Source organism: Phaenicophaeus curvirostris, chromosome 1 (genome assembly GCF_032191515.1).
Source record: "Phaenicophaeus curvirostris isolate KB17595 chromosome 1, BPBGC_Pcur_1.0, whole genome shotgun sequence".
Lineage (NCBI taxonomy): Eukaryota > Metazoa > Chordata > Aves > Cuculiformes > Cuculidae > Phaenicophaeus > Phaenicophaeus curvirostris.
In genome coordinates, this window is record NC_091392.1 from 83,044,622 (window position 1) to 83,064,997 (window position 20,376).

General features: G+C 40.4%; 1 protein-coding gene across 3 annotated transcripts; it reads left to right on the forward strand.

Annotated features, from left to right (window-relative positions):
- Positions 1-248: 248 nt before the first annotated feature.
- On the forward strand, positions 249-19,871 carry CASP2 (caspase 2). Of its 3 annotated transcripts, none has more exons than XM_069865477.1 (10): positions 249-416; positions 6,786-6,953; positions 8,497-8,572; positions 10,000-10,094; positions 11,519-11,695; positions 12,915-13,043; positions 13,505-13,595; positions 13,708-13,769; positions 16,966-17,115; positions 17,203-17,317. In XM_069865477.1, exons 1-9 carry the CDS (start codon positions 267-269, stop codon positions 17,089-17,091), a joined length of 1,074 nt encoding a protein of 357 aa, XP_069721578.1. In that variant the 5' UTR covers positions 249-266; the 3' UTR covers positions 17,092-17,115; positions 17,203-17,317. The 3 variants fall into 3 exon arrangements, with proteins under 3 accessions (XP_069721578.1, XP_069721572.1, XP_069721561.1); XM_069865460.1 differs by lacking the exon at positions 13,708-13,769 and adding an exon at positions 17,888-19,871 and having other exon boundaries at positions 266-416; positions 17,203-17,312; XM_069865471.1 differs by lacking the exons at positions 6,786-6,953; positions 13,708-13,769 and adding an exon at positions 17,888-19,871 and having other exon boundaries at positions 17,203-17,312.
- The last annotated feature ends 505 nt before the right edge of the window (positions 19,872-20,376 follow it).

A 20,376-nucleotide genomic window follows, 5' to 3' on the forward strand; every position in this document is an offset into this window, starting at 1 on the left:
TCCGCCGTGTGTGAGGGCGGCGTGGGTGGGAGGTGAGTGGTGTCCAGTGTGGCGGTCGCCGGTGTCGTGGTCCCCGGCCCCTGCGGCTTCAGGGGTGGCGGGGAGCTTCCCCCCCACCCCTTTCCGGGGCGGGCGGCGGCGGCCTTTTCCGCCCGCGGAGGGAGGCGGTCCTTCTTTCTGAGCGGGAAGTTGGGATCGCGGGGTGGTGAGCGTGGTTCTCGAGCCTGGGTTTGGTCCTTTTTTTCTTACTCCCCGCTCCTGGCAGGATGTTGGTTGCTTGCGGCATGCAGCGATGTCACCAGGAAGCGCTTAAGAAGAACCGGGTGATGCTGGCGAAGCAGCTGGTTTTGAAGGAGCTGGTGGAGCACCTGGTAGAGAAGGACATAATCACCGCCGAGATGGTGGAGACGATCCAGGTATGCAGGTCGCACTCGAGGGCACCACGAGCTTCGTTTCCAGTTAAGCCTAGTGTCGTTGTTGGCAGTGGCAGTGCAGGAAACTTATCTGTGTATGCCTGTGTACTTTAATGTGATGACGTTTGGAGAGCGTTCAGAGCGTTGTGGGGTTTGCTTGCAGCGTGTAGGACTATAAGGTGCTTCTGGTGGTATGGATTTTGTCTGGGATTTACTAAATTGTTGGCTTGTACGTTTGTATGTATTAAAAGTCTTAGGTAGAGTCTTACAGTATTTTGTTGTCATTTTGTACTTCTTTTTTGCTCCCTCCCATTTGTAGGAATAATCCCTCTTTCCATAAGAATACTATGACAGCAGTAATTTAATCTGTTATAAACCACAAATTAATTTCTTACAAACCAGCTTGTTGTGGCACTTATGCTCCTTTCACTTGAAGAATTTGTATTTCTTATCTGGTTTTGTAGATTGCATTAACAACCTTACATGATCCAAAGCTCGCTCTCAGATAAGTGCACTTCATGGGCTTTTGTTACTTACTCTGAGCAGCAGGTACTGTGAAGAGTTGTTGGAAATAGTTTAGGGTTGCTCGCAGAGGTATATTAATGCACTGAAGGCTGTGCAGGATGGAGATACAGGAAAACTGTAAAGGAAATGACTGAAAGTGCATGTCACGTGCATCTGAAGACTAAAGTAAGCACTTACCTTACTAAGGTTGATGGTCCCATTGTAACAACAGAGGCTGAAAAATAGACTTATGGGCTATTTTCTGAGCACAGATGCAGGAGGTATAAACCTGAGACTGAAAAGGCTTTTGAAAACACTGGGGAAGTAATTCCTGATGAATTTTGTCTTGTTGTATGTCAAAGATAATGTGAAATTCCTTATGGGACATGTCAAGGATACTGGTGCTAAGTTGTAGGAAATGCTGGCAGTCTGACCTGAAATACCTCCAGTCCCTAGTGGGAGAGGACAAAGATACAGGAAGGTAGTGAGAGCCCAAGAATAAAGCAGGAACTGATTGTACCATGTTCGGCTGGGATAGAGTTAGGGTTTTTTATAGTAACTTGTATGGGGTTATATCTTGGATTTGTGCTGGAAAAAGCATTGGTAACACAGGGATATTCTATTTTTTGTTGAGCAGTGCTTACATAGCACCAAGGCCTTGTCTGCTTCTCATACCTCCCTGCAAGTCAGTAAGCTGGGGGTGCACAAGAAGCTGGGAGGGGATGTAGCTAGGACAGCTGATCCAAACTAACAAAAGGGGTATTCCGTACCATATGATATCATGCTTGGTATATAAAGTTGAGGGAAGAAGAAGGAAGGGGAGACAGAGTGATGGGGTTTGTCTTCTGAGGTAGCTTTTATTTGTGATGGAGCCCTGCTGTCCTGGAGATGGCTGAACACCTACTGGCCAATGAGAAGTGGTGACTGAATTCCTTGTTTTGTTTCGCTTGGGCATGTAGGTTTTCCTTTCCCTATTAAATCATATTTATCTCAAGCCACAAGTATTCTCACTTTTATCTCCCTGCCATCACTCTGGCCAAGGGAGTGACTGAGCAGCTGTGTGATGCTTATCACCCTCCCAGGGTTAAACAACAGCACTGCTAAAGTATGGTGACTAGTAGAGATTTTCAGTTGCTGGCCTGCAGTTAGTCACTGAAGGGGCAGGGCAAGGGGCAGAAAAACCCTCTCAAAGGTAGGATAATGACAGAGAAAATAATATTTTTGTGAAAATGCTGCTGTAGTTAAGTTTTAAACTGCAACAGAAGGAAAGAAGACTAAGGGAATCTTCCCTTCCAGGTGTAATTGGGTAAAACAGATGCAACAATACCTAGTAATAGATTATCAGTAAGGAGGAAGGTGATATGGTGGACAAGTTGGTTAAATATTAATAGTTTAGTGGGAAAACTGTGCCTAAGACAACATATACACATAACTGGGAGCTTAAATGTATATAAATAGCAATAGCAGCCTGAACAAAGTTTCCGGATCTGCTGTTGCAGGGCATGAATCTGGAAATTGCAGCAAAAATATAAATATGGCAGGGATAGGAAGAAAATAACCACAACTGGAACAGCAGTGCTGCAAAATATGCACTACACTAGAAGGATTGAGCTGAAGGGAACATTTTAAGGATGGTACTAACAGTGCTGTAAGTAATATGCATTAAAAAAACCACTTGATTGAAAAACATTTTCTTATCTTTCACTTTTCTATAGTAGGTGTGTGAATTTGTAGTAGTCTCCTACTTTCTGGGTCAAATGTGAACAAAGATCTTAGGAGTGCTGTTAGATAGCCTGTTCTTGAAAATGTGATGCTGATCATTGGGTACCTTAGTGGAGATAGGAGGAGACAAATGCCACTCTCATGACAAAGTGTAGATTTTTGTTCCTGGATATTGTAACTAACTGGTTCTGTATATCTCCCTGCTTCCCCAAGTACTCAGGAAATAAAGGAAGAATAATTGTTTTAAATAATTTGCCTTTAAACCAGAACAATTCTACTGGTCCTGTTGGTTTGATTTAAACTACACAGAAGAATAAACAAATTGGTTCTTGAAGTAAGGCACTTCACATAAATAAACTTTTGTAATCTAAGGAGAGTGAAATAAACTGAGGAGCCGGGGGAGATGAAGAGATTTCATCCTTCCTTCAAGTGTGATGTTCTAAACCAGTACAGAAACTTTACTACAAGTAGTAAAAGGTAGGAGGGGAGGATGTTGCAGGAAGAGCTACTGAAGACAGAACTGGTTAAGCTGGATGAAACTCACAGGACATATGAAGTAAAGAATTTAATAGGTCTTCAATGGAGAAGCATTAATCATAGAATCCTTACATTGTAAAAGACCTTTGAGATCAAGTCCAACTGTACCTGTCTACTACTAAAACGTATCCCCAAGCACTTTGTCTGCCTGTCTTTTAAACACCTCCAGGGATGGTGACTCAAGTGCCTCCCTGGTCAGCTTCTGCCATTGCTTGGTAATACTTTCAGTGAAGAATTTTTTCCTAATGTCCAGCCTGAACCTCACCTGCTGCAGCTTGAGGCCATTCCCTCTTGTCCTTTGGAAAAGAGACCAACATCCACCTCTCTACAACCTCCTTTCAGGCTGTTGTAGACAGTGATAAAGTCTCCCCTCAGCCTCCTCTTCTCGAGGCTAAACAACACCAGTTCCTTCAGCTGCTCCTCATAATGCTTGTTCTCCAGCCCCTCCACCAACTTTGTTGCCCTTCTCTGGACGTGCTCCAGGACCTCAATGCCTTTCTTGTAGTGAGGGTCACAAAACTGAACACAGCATTTGAGGTGCAGCCTCACCAGTGCCAAGTACAGCTGGCCACACTGTTTCTGATTCAAGCCAAGATGCCATTGGCCATCTTGGCCACCTGAACACACTGCTGGCTCATGTTCAGTCAGCTGGTAACCAACCTCCAGGTCATTTTCTGCCAGGCAGCTTTCCAGCCACTCTTCCCCAAGCCTGTAGCACTTCTTGTGTCCCAGGTGCAGGACTTGGCACTTGGCTGTGTTAAATTTCATCCTGTTGGCCTCAGCCCAGCGGTCCAGCCTGTTCAGATCCCTCTGTAGAGCATCTCTACCCTCAAGCAGATTGGCACTTCCTCCCAGCTTGGTGTAATCTGCAAACTTACTTAGGGTGCATTCAATTCTGTCATCTAGATCATTGATAAAGTTATTGAACAGGACTGGCCCCAACACTAAGCCACCACACAAGTGGTGTCCAGCCTCCAGCTGGATTTAGCTCCATTTACTACAACTTTTTGGGCCTTGTGACCAGCCTCCAGCTGGATTTAGCTCCATTTACTACAACTTTTTGGGCCTGGCCATCCAGGTTTTTTTGTGTTTTTTTTTTCTTCCACCCAGCAAAGGGTGCACCTGTTCAGGCCAGTGGTAGTTGGTTTCTCAAGTAGAATACTGTGAGAAGCAGTGTCAAGAGCTTTACTGAAGTCCAAGTGCACTACATCCACAGCCTTTCCCTCATCCTTTAAGCAGGTCACCTTGTCATAGAAGGCAATCAGGTAGTTTGGCAGCACCTGCCTTCATGTTAACTGGGCCTAATGACCCAGTTGTCTTGTATGTGCTGTGTGATAGCACTAAAAATGACCTGCTCCATGATCTTCCCTGGAATCAAGGTCAGACTGACAGGCCTGGAGTTTCCCAGGTCCTCCCACCAACCGTTCTTGGAAATGGAATAGATAAGAACAGCATCCTTTGTCCAAAATGGAGAGAGAGAAAGAGACTAGGAACTGTCAGGAATGAATTTACATTGGGTCTTTCAGAAAGATACCAAACAACTTGAGGTTTTTTGGTGTTTTTTTTTTTTTCAATTATATGTGGATTAAAGGGAAAAATGTTTACTGTCTAGCAATGATGGTGTGAATATAATTATCAAGGTGCAGGCCCAGAAGAGAGGGATTTCAAACACAGAGCGAAAATGACAGTGGAAACAAAGTGGGACAGTGGAAACAGCTGTTTTTAAGATGAAGTCACAAATCCATTTCATTAATGCCTTCTTATCAGAGACTCAGATGTTCTTCCAGATCTCTGGGGTGGACCTTCAAAACTGCAGATATGATAACAAGAGCTTTCTCTTGCTTTTTAAACAAGTTGAATGCTCGGTACTGTAATCAAAGACTATCAGATTGTGTTGATATAGAGATTTAAATTATCTGTGTTGATCATTAGACAGAAGTGAAGGGGTCACTGCCTTTGATAATAAATGACATAAATTTGATTAAAATGTTTAAGTATATATGCTCTCCACAGATTCTGCACGTATGTTCAGGCTCAGTAAGAAGACAGGAATTCAGACTTTACTGTGAAACTAGGCCCTGTTATGCATCATACCTGTAAGTGTACAAAAACTAAGGATGTAGTAGAAATTAAAATGAAAGAAGCCTGTCTTATGCAAGTTTTACTTCTGAATGTTTGAGCATTATTTAGTTTAACCTAAATGTGGTGTTGATGTGGATGGTACATGAGGAGGTACAGCATTTTGGGACTTTAGGAAGCATTAAGGAAGACGTCTGCCAAAAGCTGACTGCTGTACATACAATGTGCAGAATATGAGCATTATGGAAATTTCTTAACTTTTCAATAAAACTTAAGGTCCAGTTCTTGAGATCAGCTTGTGTTCTCAATTATGATTTATGGCTTAGTCATATACAATGCAGAAGGCTTATAATCCTTAGCTTGTCATAAACAGCTGTGTATCTACTAGAAAGGAAGAAGTAATTAATAGGTACTTTAGCAGGTCAACTGTCAGTTTACTTTATTAGATAAAATAAAATCTAGTGGGCTTACAGCATTGTATATGGAGCTGATTGCCTTCTACAGACTGATGGAGGAGTGTTACCAGGAGAAAGGTCCAAGTACTTTCATAATTCTGTAAGGTCATAGCAGAGGTGACTGTATGCACTTCTAATCAACAGTGCTCTGGAAGTGGAGATTTTTGTGGGAAACGGCTTGAGCCGTTTTTCTGGTTTTCCTGTGGCTGCAAATGTAGTGTTAGGCTTTGCTTTCATGCAACTTGCCAGCTATTTCTTATCATCCGCCAAAAGAAGAGATCTTGGATCTAAGTGGCAATTAAAAAAATATAGTATTAATTCCATGGAATGGATAAAATTTATTTTTGATAGCCAGTATCTCAGTCTGTGACGTTTTGGTCTGTTTCAGATTTCAGAGAAGGCTATTGTGTAACTTAGGCAGTTTTGTAAATGTTCTGTTAATATTCTAATGATTAGAACTTCCTGTGACTGTTTTACAGATACATAACTCTGTTTTTATTGCTTCGTTGGTCTAAGTGTACAGTCTATGCACGTGTAGTACCTTTTTGGAATTGACAGTGTAAAATGAATTTAAATAAAATGGAATTGACTGCCCATGGCAGGGGGGGTGGAGCTGCATGATCTTTAAGGTCTCTTCCAACCTAAACCGTTCTATGTTGCTATGAAATAAGTATTTTACTTGATGCTTTCCGATGGATTTGCGTTATTGGTGCATGAGACCATAAACATTTGGGCAGCAGGGAAGATGTTCTGGACTTCAAATATTCAATGAGGGGAAACAGATATTCTATTCCAACTGGAAGTAAAAATTTAGAGCGAAGGTGTATTACTGTCTATGTTTATATAACTGAATTGCTGATTTGCTGTTATATACTCTTTCCCTTGAGCTAAAAGGAACAGAGGAGTGGGAGTGAAATCAGGTAGGAAAAGTTTACAAATGTATCTAGCACAGCTAAGCATAGGGATGTAACATCTACTTGAAGAAAAAAAAGTTGAGTTGTTCTGAAGCTTCATTCAAAATGGATTATGTTGGGATGTTACTTTGACTGTGGATTTTGTTTTTTTCTGGATATAGGCGAAGTCTGGGAGCTTCAGCCAAAATGTGGAATTCCTCAATTTGCTGCCCAAGAGGGGCCCTAATGCCTTCTCAGCTTTCTGTGAAGCTCTACGAGAAACCAAACAGCAACATCTGGAGGCAATGATCTTGAAGACAACATCCAACCTGAGCCATGGAATTGCAAGGGTACCACAGTTTAAAAAAAATAAAATGGATGGACTGCATTCCAGATTGGGGCTGGGGCGCAGCTGTCTTTTAGAAATGGGGAAAAAAAAATTTTTACAAAGGGCAACACTCAGTATCCTTTTCATAGAGAAAGGCGTTAAGGTTGAAAGGGAACCTCTGGAGGTTGTCTAGTCCAACTCCCCTGCTTAAGCAGGGCCACCTAGATCCAGTTGCTGAAGACCATGTCCAAATGACAGCTGGCTGTCTCCAAGAACAGAGATCCTGCAACTTCTCTGGGCAGCCAACTCCAGTGCTCGTTCACCCTAAAATTGTGTTTCCTAATGTTCAGCTGGAACCTCCTGTGTTTCAGTTGTGCCCATTGCCTCCTGTCCCGTAACCAGGTACCACTGAAGTGAGCCTGTCTGTCCTCTTTGCACCCTGTCTTCAGGTGCTTATTTAAACTGATGAGAGCCCCTTGAGCCTTTTCTTCTCCAGGCTGAAGAGTCCCAGCTCTCTCAGCCTTTCCTCATATGAGAGATGCTACAGTCCCTTTGTCATCTTCGTGCCCCAAGTTGGACTCTTCCCAGTATGTCCATAGCTCTCTTATATGCTCAGATCTAGACACAGGACTCCAGATGTGGCCTCACCGCAGCTAAGTGGAGGGGAAGAATCATATCCTTTGACCTGATCTGCTGGCAATATCCCTTTTACTGCATCCCAGGTTACTATTAGCCTTGAGTGTTATAAAGGCACGTTACTGTCTCATATTCAGCTTAGTGTCCACCAGAACCCCCAAGTCTTTTTTCTGAGAAACTGCCTCTCAGCTGGGTGCAGGACTCTGCACTTCCCTCTGTTGAACTGCATGAGCTTCCTGTGTGTTCTTTCACCCAGCTTGTTATTAATCAACAAGTCATAAAGAACCCAGAAACTGCAAAGGTAGTATTTTCACTAAAATCTTTTCATTTAGTGTTCAATGATTCTCTGAGTAGAAAGCTACTAAAAGCTGATCTTCTCTGTTGAGGAGAGAGGAGCTCTTTGTTCATTTTATTTTCACCTTTACACTATCTGCAGTTGTCAGCATTGGATTGCATTGACAAGCATGTGAACATGTTTTATACAAAGGAAGGAAGACCAGGTATTTTTGAGCAGGCACGTTCCCTTATTAAAATGTAGGATTTATTGGACTACTTTCTTGGGGGGTTTTTTGCGTTGTGCTTTACTATACAAACAATGAAATCTTGAAAGCAAATGAAAACATAGGTATTGTTGGACATACCAAGTTTTGGCAAAAATGAGAAGGATGTGATCTCATTGTAAGGTTTCCAAGCTGGGGATTTGGGTAGAAGTAGACATGTGCGAGGAAGGGAAAGAATTTTGCATTGATAAAAAATGCTGTTCCTGTCTTGTCATGATGTTTCATTTGGATGTGAACCATAATATTAAGTCATATATGTGTATGTAAATACATGTATGTTTGTTCCGTGATACCTGCAGGCTTGTACCATAGAGAAAAAATAGCTGTTTTATGCTACTCTTTTTCATGGACTTATTGGATGTCTTGTAGCTTGAACACTGTTCTGGATCAAATTTTCCATTCCCTGCCAATGAATCATGTAATTCAAAGAGACCACGCTGGATTGGTGAGTTGCACATAAATAAGGAATACTTGATTGGCTGTCTAGTTGGTTGCTTCTAACTTGTCAATGTTCTCTTAATTCAGTTCTAGAGATAAGCGTGCCACCACTTTGTTCAACCAAGGAATACAAACTTGACAGTGATCTAACTGTGACTGTATTATGATCAGATGCAGGATGGCAGAATCAGGCTAGAAAATGAAAGTACAATAGCATATTGGAAGAAAGAACTCAATCAGTCTCTAGTCAGCTTCATTTATTCTGATAGGAAATTTTATTGCTTAAACAGCACGTCATCAAACTTTTGGGTTTTTCGAAGATTTTCTTTTTTTAAGATTTGTAATAGAGTTTAAGTGGAGCTGAGTTGAGGCACGATTCCTTGACTTGGTCTTCTTTCTAGCAAATAAGTTTAAGACTTTACATACGTTATGTGGACCCAAAATAGATTTCTGTAGCTTGTCAAGTGCAGCAAACCATCTTTTCTTTAGCAAGCATTTGTGACTTATATAATGGAATTAGTTGTTACAATGAATCTCTTGTTAGTTTTCATGTTGCCTCTGGTAATGCCTGGAGCACTCCTGTTGCCTAACCACAGTTTTAACTGTGCTGGTAACTAGGAGCACTCTCTCTGATGTTAAAGAACAAATGTCTGTGTTTTTGAAGGCTTATTTTATTTAGCTGCAAAGGTTTTAGGGTTGGTTTGTTTGGGGTTTTTAGAGTATATGTTTCTACAACCAGGGGACCCATGTATCAAAAAGCCGAAAAAGGATTTCAAAGGAGATCATGAATTTTATTAGCTCTGTTTCTTTAGGAAAGGGGGGGTGAATGTTTGTCTGCAAATGGCAAATAGCTGATTATCATTACAAGCATCTGCTGTTATCCAGAGGAATGGGTTGTTCAGAGGCAGTTAACAAAAAAAGGCATTATACTTCATGGAAGTTAGGAATTCCTAGTTTGATCACTTATGCATGTGTTCAGCAAAAAATAGTTGTATCCAGTGAGCATGAGAAGCCTTTTATGAAAGGAAAAGTGCTATTCTGTTTGAATATTTCTAGGAATAGTTTATCAGCCTACCTGTGAAAAGAATAACATACTGTACAGAATGACAGAGAGAGCACGTGGATCCAATTTTAGATGAGAATTCTGTTTTCATACCATGTGCAACCAAATTAGCTAGGCCTTAGTTAAGCTAGCCTACACACAAGACAACTTGCCGATTAAAATTATTTTTAAAAAGTACACCATTCCAGTACTTTTGGGTTTTCTACTGTATTTCATTGTGCGTGTGTAGTCCCTGATCAAGCAAAATATTTAGAGATACCAATAGTATGATGCAAGAATATGCCTGAGTCAACGTACTTGAGTTTGCTAGTTACTACTTTAATGCAGAGGCATTGTAGTTGGTTTTTCTTACTGCTGTTTGTTTTGCACAGAACCAATGGAGCATTCGTTGGATAATGGAGATGGTCCCTCAATTCCTCTAGTGAAGTACTGCACACCTGAATTTTATCATGATCATCAGCACTTGGTAGGTAGTTGACTGAGAAGATCCACTTAAGATGTGAGATATTTGGCTGTATCAGCTGAAGATGTGCTACTTAACTGAGTCAAAATGCATACTTTGGGATGCAGATCAGTGTTGTGCTCTTTGTGTAACTGAATGTTACCAGTCATGTTTGATTTGATGTGGTTCTGATTTACAAGCCTTGAGAAATTCTGAGAATTTCTGTAACTCTATGCAAATCTATGCCTCTTGATTTTGCTCATTAAGAGCTTTGTGAAATGCCTTCTGTTCTATTGCTCTGTGTAAGCTGTCAGTATCATTGCCTCTGCAAATGACTGTAAAATACTAGAACTGCGTTTCAACTAGTGCTTAGTCTTGGCTCTTTTAATTGTCAATTTGTACCGGAAAGAGTCTCTCCTTAGGCTCAAGAACCAGATCAGAATTTTGTGCTGGGTAACATTGGGGTAGAGCAAACTGAATCTTTATTCTTCTGCAACTTTATAAGTTAGGTAGTTTAATTACTTTCCTGTTTGTAAAATGTAGGTTGTGGTAGGGAGGTCTTAAGGGAAAAGAATAATTTTGTGTATTGAGGCAGACACTTTACTAGGATTACACAATGTGCTGGTATTTAACACATCTGTCACATTTTCTGTGTACAACAAAACAGTTTGTTTTTTAACTATCTATCGGGGAGACCTAATTAGGTGGCATCAGTGTGAGCTTGACTTGTCACCTTCAATACCTGCTACTGGATACACCCATTTTGATATGCTGCTGTGGTATTAAATTTCACTTCCAATTTACAGGAGGGTTAGCAATTGATTTTCTATTGATTTGGTTTTTTTAGAGTTGGAGGGGCAGAGAGGGAATTTATTGTGAATACGCCCCTCTTAAATTAGTTGTTTTCCTGTTAACCTTTTTTGCCAACTTGTAACTTTCAGGATCGGTGACAGCCTCTTGCTGTTAAATTGCACTGCTATTTTACATCTCCATCTGCTTCAAACAGCAACTAAGAAATGTTAGCTAAATTTTGCATGGTGTTGTCATCAGGCCCTTGGGGATGATGGAAGTATGTGGAGCCATGCTGGGATGAGGGTGGGGAAAGGGAAAAAATGTTTGCAAGACCTAATTCACAATTTGAAATTTATAAGCTGTGGTTCTTTTACAATGAGAAACAAGGCAAGCTAGTATAACATCTTAATAGTGTTGTGGGATCATCAGTTGTGAAGACTTGCAAATACAGGTGTCTTTGGGACCCTTTGCAATACAAATATTTGTCTTATTTATTAAAAAACAACTTCACAAATTTGACCTCTACTGTTTTTGTGCCTTCTCAATCAGAAATCCTGCATATCATACCAAGCTGGTATGTAGGGATTGATGTTGTAGTCTAACATTGTTATTTCTTTGTGTAGTCCAAATTTACCAATTTTAAATCTTCTTTTCAGGCATATAAACTGATATCAGAGCCCCGAGGCTTAGCACTTATTCTCAGCAATACCCATTTCAGCAGTGAGAAGGACTTGGAGTATCGTGCAGGGGGAGATGTGGACTGTACTTCCCTGGAGATGCTTTTCAAGCATCTTGGATATCAAGTGACTGTCTTTCATGACCAAACTGCACAGGTGAGGGAGGGGGATCCCAGTACTACATAACCAGTACGGATGAAAGCTTGTAACTGTTACATAAATGTCTTAAGAGATTCCCATTGGTATAACTAAGCCTGAACAGGAAGATGTGAATGGTCACTTAGGAAAAGAAATTAAGGCTAGATGGGATGACATCTGTTAGCATACTGACAAATATGAAGAACCTTGGAAAGGAGAAGCTTAGAAAACAGAGGAGTTTACAATGGAAAGCAAGATCACAAAGGACCACAAGACGTTTTACTCTAGTCTGATCCTTTGTGGTGTAAGGGGCGGGCAAGAATTTCTAAATTATACTTGGCATATGTGTTAAAGACATAAATGAATAAAGTCTTCAGTTTACTCTAGATAGATCTTTCCGGTGATCTACTGGCCTAAAAGTTAAACTTTGCAAGTAGTTGACCTAGTCATTGCAAGTATAAGTGACTTTTTCATGTCCTTTCACTGATGGAGTCAATTGCCATCTTGTTTATCAGCCTTTAAATATCTATGCGGTTAAGTTCCACTCTCAGTCTTTGCTTTGCTAGAGAAGCGGCAGTGCTTTACTTAGGAAAACTGGCAGTATTCCATGACTGAATCAAACCACTCTCTTTCCCTAAGTGCAAGTAGTGCCTTCTCCAGCCTCATTTGTTCTTATTTCTTTTGCAACCCTATGAAACCAATTGACACAGAACCTGTTAAGGAGTATTTTATTCAAGAAGGCAGCTTTTGCAACATTATAATAAGACTTTTGCCCTTGCCATGTTATCAGAGTTCCTGAAGTTTTCCTCTTAGAACTGTTGTTGTGTTTTGATCACTAGTGTTGGGATGCCTGAAGTACCAGATTATGTATCTGTTAAGTTGCTCCAATGTCCCAGCCAGAGTCAAGTGCTAATGCAAAACCTCTGAGATATCAGTTGATTTCTCCTATGTTGAATCCATATGTGCCAACTCAGATACTTGCTGCATCCCTCTGTTGCCCATATAGAAATGTAGGTGTCCTAACCAATTTGTACCTCACAATGTTATACTTGGGGCTGAATATTACATAAAAGAACAACATTTTGCTGGAGGGTTTTATGGAGCACATGCCTCATGACCTGTAAATTTCACATCCATAGGGTTTATTTCATAACAGGAGGACCATTTGTAGTTTTCCCTGTACATTGACCCACTTCCCCTGTGCAAGTCTGGAAAGCACTTTTTTCCTCTCTTCCAGGAGATGCAGAATGCATTGGAGAGATTCTCTAAGCTGCCAGATCATCGGGATGTAGATTCCTGTATTGTAGCTTTACTTTCTCATGGTGTGGAGGGCGGGGTTTATGGCAGTGATGGTAAACTGCTACAGGTATGTTCCTGTGTGGTGTGATGTTGTAGGTTGTATCTTGGAAAGTAACAATGAAAAGGGGCGGGGGGGTGGGGGGGAAGGTTGGGGAGGCAGGGGAAGGGAGAAGATGAAGTGATGGGGGACTGAGAAATTACATTTTTTTTAAAAAAAGGGAAAAAGTACTTGTGAAAGAATAGGGCAAGGGTCTGTCTATAAGAGATCTATAAGAAAAACGGCATAGAAAAAGGGCAGGTAGGAGAAGTTATTCTTTGGTTCTGTACAAGTACTAGGTAAAGTGCATAAACTCAAACTAGTAGGAGCTGGGGGGAAAGAAGGGCAGGGATTCTTGTCATATGAGTTCGAAGATGGAGAAAATCACAAGACTGTTTAGGTAATAACCAAAATACAGGGAAGTTAGGTGAGACAAGATGTAACTCACAAAAGGTTGCAGTGAAGAATATTTATCTTCTTTCTTCTCTCAGTTGCAGGAGGCTTTCCGGCTCTTTGATAATGCAAACTGTCCAGATCTCCAGAATAAGCCCAAAATGTTTTTTATTCAAGCCTGCCGGGGAGGTGAGTGCCCAAGTACTAAAAACCATGTTTGGCATGCCATTAAGGATCATTGTACACACATACACACCTTCACGTTCAACTTGCTGTCAAATTTCCTCTTTGCTTCTCTCAGGTGTAAGTGGGATCCATATTCACCTCCCTCTGCCCTGCTGCTGCCACTGCATCTGTTGCTCTGTAAGTGTCCTCTGCTCTGCATGAGATGTGTGCATTGACTTGCAGACCGCAGAGCACCTTAATTTAAATTTATTGTATCCCACTCAAATATTTAGGCTTTCTCTTGCTATGCCTGCAGTAGGGGGAGTGGGGCATATGGTGCATGGAATGGCAGCACAGCATGGTGTGGTACTCTAGCACTGGAGTGCTGTCTCTGGGTCTGGCTTTCTCCTGATCCTGGATGTGTTGTCTGGCGCTGGTGTCTCCCAAGCTCTCACATTCCAAGTCTTTTTTCTTTCTTTTTTTCTTCCTTTACCCTATCCTGCTTTCAATCCCCCTTGCTCCCCATAGGTTTTCTCTTTTTCCACTCTTTCTGTTCCTATTTTTGCTAATCGTTTTCTTTTTTGGTAACTAACACTTCTGTAACTACCTTTCAGATCTGCTAATGACCGGATTTTTTCATAAAGAACTTGGACTTTTTGAGATAGTGGTGAAACTGCAGATACCCCGAAGAGAACTGTCTTAGAAAGTTTTTTTTTCCTAGTTCTAGAGGAGTTTTTCTATTGTGTATGCTTATTCCCCTTCTTTTCCCTTGTTCCTCGCAGTTGTCTCCCTTCTTTGTCATTTTTAGCTGAACTTAATTGTTTGTCCTCTAGCCAAGAGAATGTTTTCCACCTCTAACCTACTTATGTTAATCCCAAAGCAGAGCAAAAACTAAAGCCTGTGTGAGATATTTTGGGTGTCAAAAATATTTGATTCTTTAAGCATTTGGAAATAATGTAACATGCATGTTTACAATATGAATTGGATGTGATTTTCTTGTGTTGATGAACCTTTAGGTATTCTTGAACAGATGTGAATATGCAGACTCATAGCAGTGTGGAAAATGTGTAATGAGCCAGAAGTGGCAGCTGACCTAATTAGGTTATTAGGTTTATTTGGCATTACTGTTCCCATAATGGGTCTTTTCACATCAACAAATCAGGCTTGGCCTTTTGGTTCCCTACAAGCTTTCAGCAAAGCAAGCTATGCAAAACATTGCGGAACTGTGACACCGCAATAGGCAAAGGATTGATACTTGAGCAACTTAAAAGGGAAAAAAAAAATCTTTTTTTAATTTAAAAAACACCCACAAAACTGTCTTTTCTGAAACTCTTAAACCTTGGCTGATAGTTGGAGGGGAAAGCCAGTTACAAAGTAATAGAGCTGTCAACAAAAACCTGTATCTTTTCATGGTAGCATTCATAGGATAGGATAGGCAATACAATCTTTTTTTTTTTTTTCTTTTAAAAAGAAAGCAGCATTTAAACATTCAAAAGACTGTAAATAGAGCAGACTACTTTAGATTAGTAGTCAGTCTTTTTGTGCCTTTCAGGTTAGCTGGAACCTGTTGAAACAAAATGAGAAATGCATTGGTTATGGACTATTACATAAACAGAGGGGGAGAAGAATATCCGTCTTCTGTCAATGATGCATGAAAATGTAGATAAAGAAGAGTTGATACATTCTACTTAATTTCCAAAGAGCCTTTGGCAGGACTCTACTAAAGAATTGAAGTAGTCCGTGTATAGTCATGGATCAGAAAACAATGGAAAAAAGAATAGTCAGACTTCGCTAGGACATAAAATGAGACTCTGAAGCTGCTTAACGTCTGTGTTTAATATAATAGTTGATACAGAAAAGGGAAGAACTGTGATAAATAATGACAAATAGGCAGCAGTTATTTATCAATTGAGAAAGCGGTGATCTGGGAGCTTCAGTAAAATTCAAAGTCTGGATCATTCTGGGTGGCAGTTATTGGTGATATAGATTAGGGGGTTTGATTTTTGTACATTATGGGATGATGACGTTGCGAATAAAGTAGCTTGAATGTGAAATTACCTCAGTCTTATCTGAAATTACATACACTCTGAACAGTACACTAATTTTTAAGAAGATGTAGAACTAAAAATATTTAGAGAAGTGTGATAAGACATGAGTAAAGTGTGGTTAATAATGGGAACAATTGCATTGTTAACTTGGAGATGACAGAAGAACTTGATGGAAGTAATAATGAAACTTTGAGCTATGGAACCTTAATTATGGGCTCTATGTAGCCTGTCAGACAATCGCACCCTTCCCACTGCTGCTTTCACTTTGGAGGAAATAACATTGACTTATGACCTGACCATTTCCTGTGCATGATCATGAGATGCTGCCAGTGCTACTGCCTGTAAAGGGTTAGAAATCCAAAAGAATTTCTTAGGCACAACCTGGCAACAAAGAGCTGAAGCCATCACAACAGGAAGGCTCTGGTGGAATATACATCCACTTCAAAAACTAGAATCTGGCCCATGCTGTTAGGAATTAAGTAGAATAGTGGATTCTCATCTTACAGTTAAAAAAGGTGGGGGGGGAATTATATAGAAGACCTGTGAACTGAAGTTCTGATTTTCTTACAACGTAGCGGGACTGTTAAAGTTATTGTCACTAAGCAATTAGTCTAGATTATGATTCATCATGTGCACACCAGCTGCAAATATCTACACTTGGCATAATTCATGCTAATGAATCCTGGAGATGACATTAAATGTTCTCCAAGTTTTAAACTAATCCTAGTATACTGGAGGGATGTACTCTCAAGTTTGAGGTCAAATTAATTTGCATTTTACTACTGCAGAACTTGTGCTTTTGATTAAAACAAGTGATATAGTCAGAATTTAGAACTAAAATTATAATTCTGGAATGAGTTCTGCAGTAAGTAGTTAGCATTGCAAACTAGACTAGAAATTTTTGGACATTCTAAGGTAGATAAAAGTGGAATATAAACTTTTAAGGCTAGTCATCAAATCTTTCCATGCATGATGAACAACTGTCGAACTTTTGTTTTCCAGTTATGTTATGATCTGCATAGGAAAGGGGTCTGGGAGGGATCATTTGGCATATGGACTGACAGTCACTTCTAGGCTGAGCAGGTTCATCACTTGTTGGTATCTGCGTTAGTTTGTGCAGAAGAGCTTTCAGATGAGTTTTTTTTTTAAAAAAAAAAAACAACCAAAACTGAAAAAAACTTAAAGTTCATGCAAAAGCTTTCTGCTTGACAGTACTTGTGGCATTGCTGACCAGAGCCAAAACTAAGGAAGTACAGGCAAACTATATCCAGGATAATTTATTTTACAGTTTTTTTCTTCTCCTCTTCCCCCCACTTCTTTTTTTTTTTTTTTTTATTCCCCTGCAGATGAGACAGACCGGGGAGTGGATCAAAGAGATGGGAAAGAACGGTCAGATTCACCAGGCTGTGAGGAAAGTGATGCAAACAAGGAAGAAAATCTCAAGCTGCGCCTGCCTACATGCTCTGATATGATCTGTGGATATGCTTGTCTGAAAGGTAGTGGGGAGAGGTCCTAATGGTTAGACCATAAGGAGATTGTGTCTGTGTTATCCAGAAACTTCATCATACACAGTTTCTTCTCAGGCACTGCAGCCATGCGAAACACCAAGCGTGGATCCTGGTATATCGAGGCTCTCACCACTGTGTTTGCAGAGGATTCCCGAGACACTCATGTGGCTGACATGTTGGTGAAGGTGAGCTGGAGTGTCTTTCCCTCCTACACTTGGTTTCTGAAGAGCCTTCCGGTGCTTTAAATTGCTAGGATTAATCTACTATTAAAGCAATTGGTTTTGCCTTATTTGTAGCAAAATTATTACTTTCCCCTCCTATGTATATTTATGTACAGTTCCACAGCAGTTCGACAAAAGTAAAAATGCTGTTTCTTTGACTCCTTCCATTTTACTTGTGTCATGACGCAGTGAACTTATGAGAAGAATTACATTTCCTATATGGAAATAGCTTTTTTTTTTCAGGTGGATTAATTCCCTGAACTGGCTCACCACATACCTGCACAAGCACTTGCACTCATGTAAGGGAAAAAACAATAAAATGGGGGAAGTGAGACTGAAGACAGCAAGATGACCACGACAGCCTGAGCTGCTGTGAAACTGCACCTTAGTTCTTCATGCTTTTTGTAATTTAGGAAGACGATACATAAGGGATTAATTATGTTTAAACAGAATAATCTGAGTAGAGAAAGCAATGACACCTTCCTTACTTCTCTTAATCCTTCCAGTCATTATATTCTTATTTTTAATCTCACATCTAGGTAAATAGGCAAATCAAGCAACGAGAAGGTTATGCCCCAGGGACAGAATTTCATCGCTGCAAGGAAATGTCAGAATATTGTAGCACACTCTGTCGGGACCTTTACCTGTTCCCTGGCTACCTGCCAGGAAAATAACCCTGCCAGCTCTATTGGAAGAGAGATACTGCCGAAGCTGAACTTTGAGTATGGGTATCTACTTTTTCATTCTTATGAGCTCTGACATCAGATGCACAAGCAAGGAATGCTTGTTCCTATCTGTCCAGTCCAATTCTCGGTGTCTTTTTCTAAAATAATCTGGCAACTCTTTGTAATCTGATTCAGTGCAGGGTTTAAAATTCTTATATCCTGACTTATTCCATATGTATAGAAAATGATGGAAAGAGGATCAGCACTGGAACTGGGAAGAAGTGGGAGTATCCTTTAGAAGGAGACAGAAGGATACTTGTAAGCAAAGTGAATGTGAAAGGGGAAACAAACTATTTGTAAAGGGTTTTTTTAAAAGTTAAGCCTTTTTGGAGAAGATTATGCATAAAATGCTACTTATCTTATACTTGTATTTTAAAATTTTAAAGTACTTTCTGCCTAGTTCTTCATGCAGGACAGTCTGCTCCAGTGCACATTAGTAAAGGGCTCCCTTGTAAAGGAGAATCCTTCCCCTCTCTAAAATGGAAAGTTATTTTTTTCCAGTACTTGGCACTTTCCTATCCATCTTGATCACCTAAAAGTCTACTTTTGCACATTCCCACTGTCACAGAGTTATTGAGAGAACTACAAGACATCCCAAATTGTCAGCAAAACAAATAAATATCCAAGGCATCTCATACAGACTAAGCCTCCATAAGCTGCCTGAGAAACAAGATTTAAATCTAGAAATTCTAGACTAGCTCCCCTTAGTCCCAGGAGTGAGGAACTGCATGGACTATTACTTTTGAGGAATTTGTTTTGCTGTGGTAACTGTGTCACAACAGGCATAGTGATCAATCCACTAGCTTCTCAGGACTCTTTGAATTGTACTGTACCGCTGAAACCCTACAGCCTTGTGCAGAAGGCTCTTCTAGTTTTTGTTCAATTAACAAAAATATTCAAGGCAGCTCTACAGTCTAAGCATGCTGCTTAGATTATTTATCACTGCAGTTTGCTTCCCTTTTAAATTAAAGGGAAGCTTCACATTATTACCATATTATGTGAGTTTTCTTTCTTCAGCCATGATCATTTAAAGCTGATTGCTTAGCAAATACTGTTTGCAAAGTGTCATTTCAGCTACTCAGTAAGGATTGTTGTGGCATAATCCATTACTTCTGGAAATTTCCTACAGAGTCTCTTCGTGCTGTAATTTCGCATGCCTGTGTCCATTTGCAGTTAATCCCATTTAATGTGACATGGGAGATGGCATTTTTCTCTCTTTGTGGTTGAGCCTAAATCCTGATATACTGGGTTATATATGGAGTACAGTCTGTCCACTTGAACTTCCATCTTCTCCATTTTGTACCAGTAAACTAGCATAGTTCCTGGCTTATTCTTTTTATGTAACTGTGGCATTTTAAATATTTACTTTCGGGCTACAATTATGAATAGGAAGCACAAAAAGATGTGGAGGGAAGCTGGAATATCAGGCATGTGCTTTTATATTGTTCTGCCTAGGAAAATGAAGGCTGTTTCCTTCAGCAGACAAAGGTGCAACATCAATGTGCATCTTGCACTTACACACACCATGTGACAAACGGAACAAGAATCATACTTGCCAGTTGGTGCCTTACTCTGAAGTTTAAGATACTGGTTTAGGGGCTGTCCCTGCAGTGTAAACACTTGGTTCCTGAATGCTCCCTATTTCAGTGCAATATTTTACAGATATTGATGAAGCAGTCCACACTGGTTAGATTTCTGTAGGATTGCATCAAGTTGCATTATCACTGCCACTTTCCTATCTGCTTTTATACGTATATTTTACTGCCTTGAGATGTCAAAATAAAGAATTCTTGTTTGATTAATGTGTGCAGTGTCTTCCATTTGGACAATTATACCTCTGTGCAGGAACTGAGCTTCTCTATAAGAATTTTGTGTAATTTCATGAGATAGTACCTCCAGAGACACTTTTGAGCTCTTGGGCAGAAGCCTACTACCTCCTAGCTGCAATCAGTATGGGCTGCTTTTGAATTTTGATAACACCTGAACTAAACTGAAGTTAATACACTTCTAGTAAAGATGTAGGAGACGGAACTACCCAGTGGGAGGCTAATACTGTTTCAGCACGAAGTATTTAGATTAGAAAAATGTGGTCTTGCTGTTTCAAAAGAACGTTCAGTGCCAAGAAGGGCTCCTGAAAGAAAGGAGCAGTCTTGAAAGGAGGAAGGGCTCAGGAAGAAGGTAAAGACATTAGCTGGAGGAAAGGTCTTGGAAATGGGGGGAGATCCAGGGGATCAGAGAGCTGTGCAGAAACAAATGCCAGGGGACCCAAAGGCCTTGACTTGTAATGCCTGTGGCTGGTAACT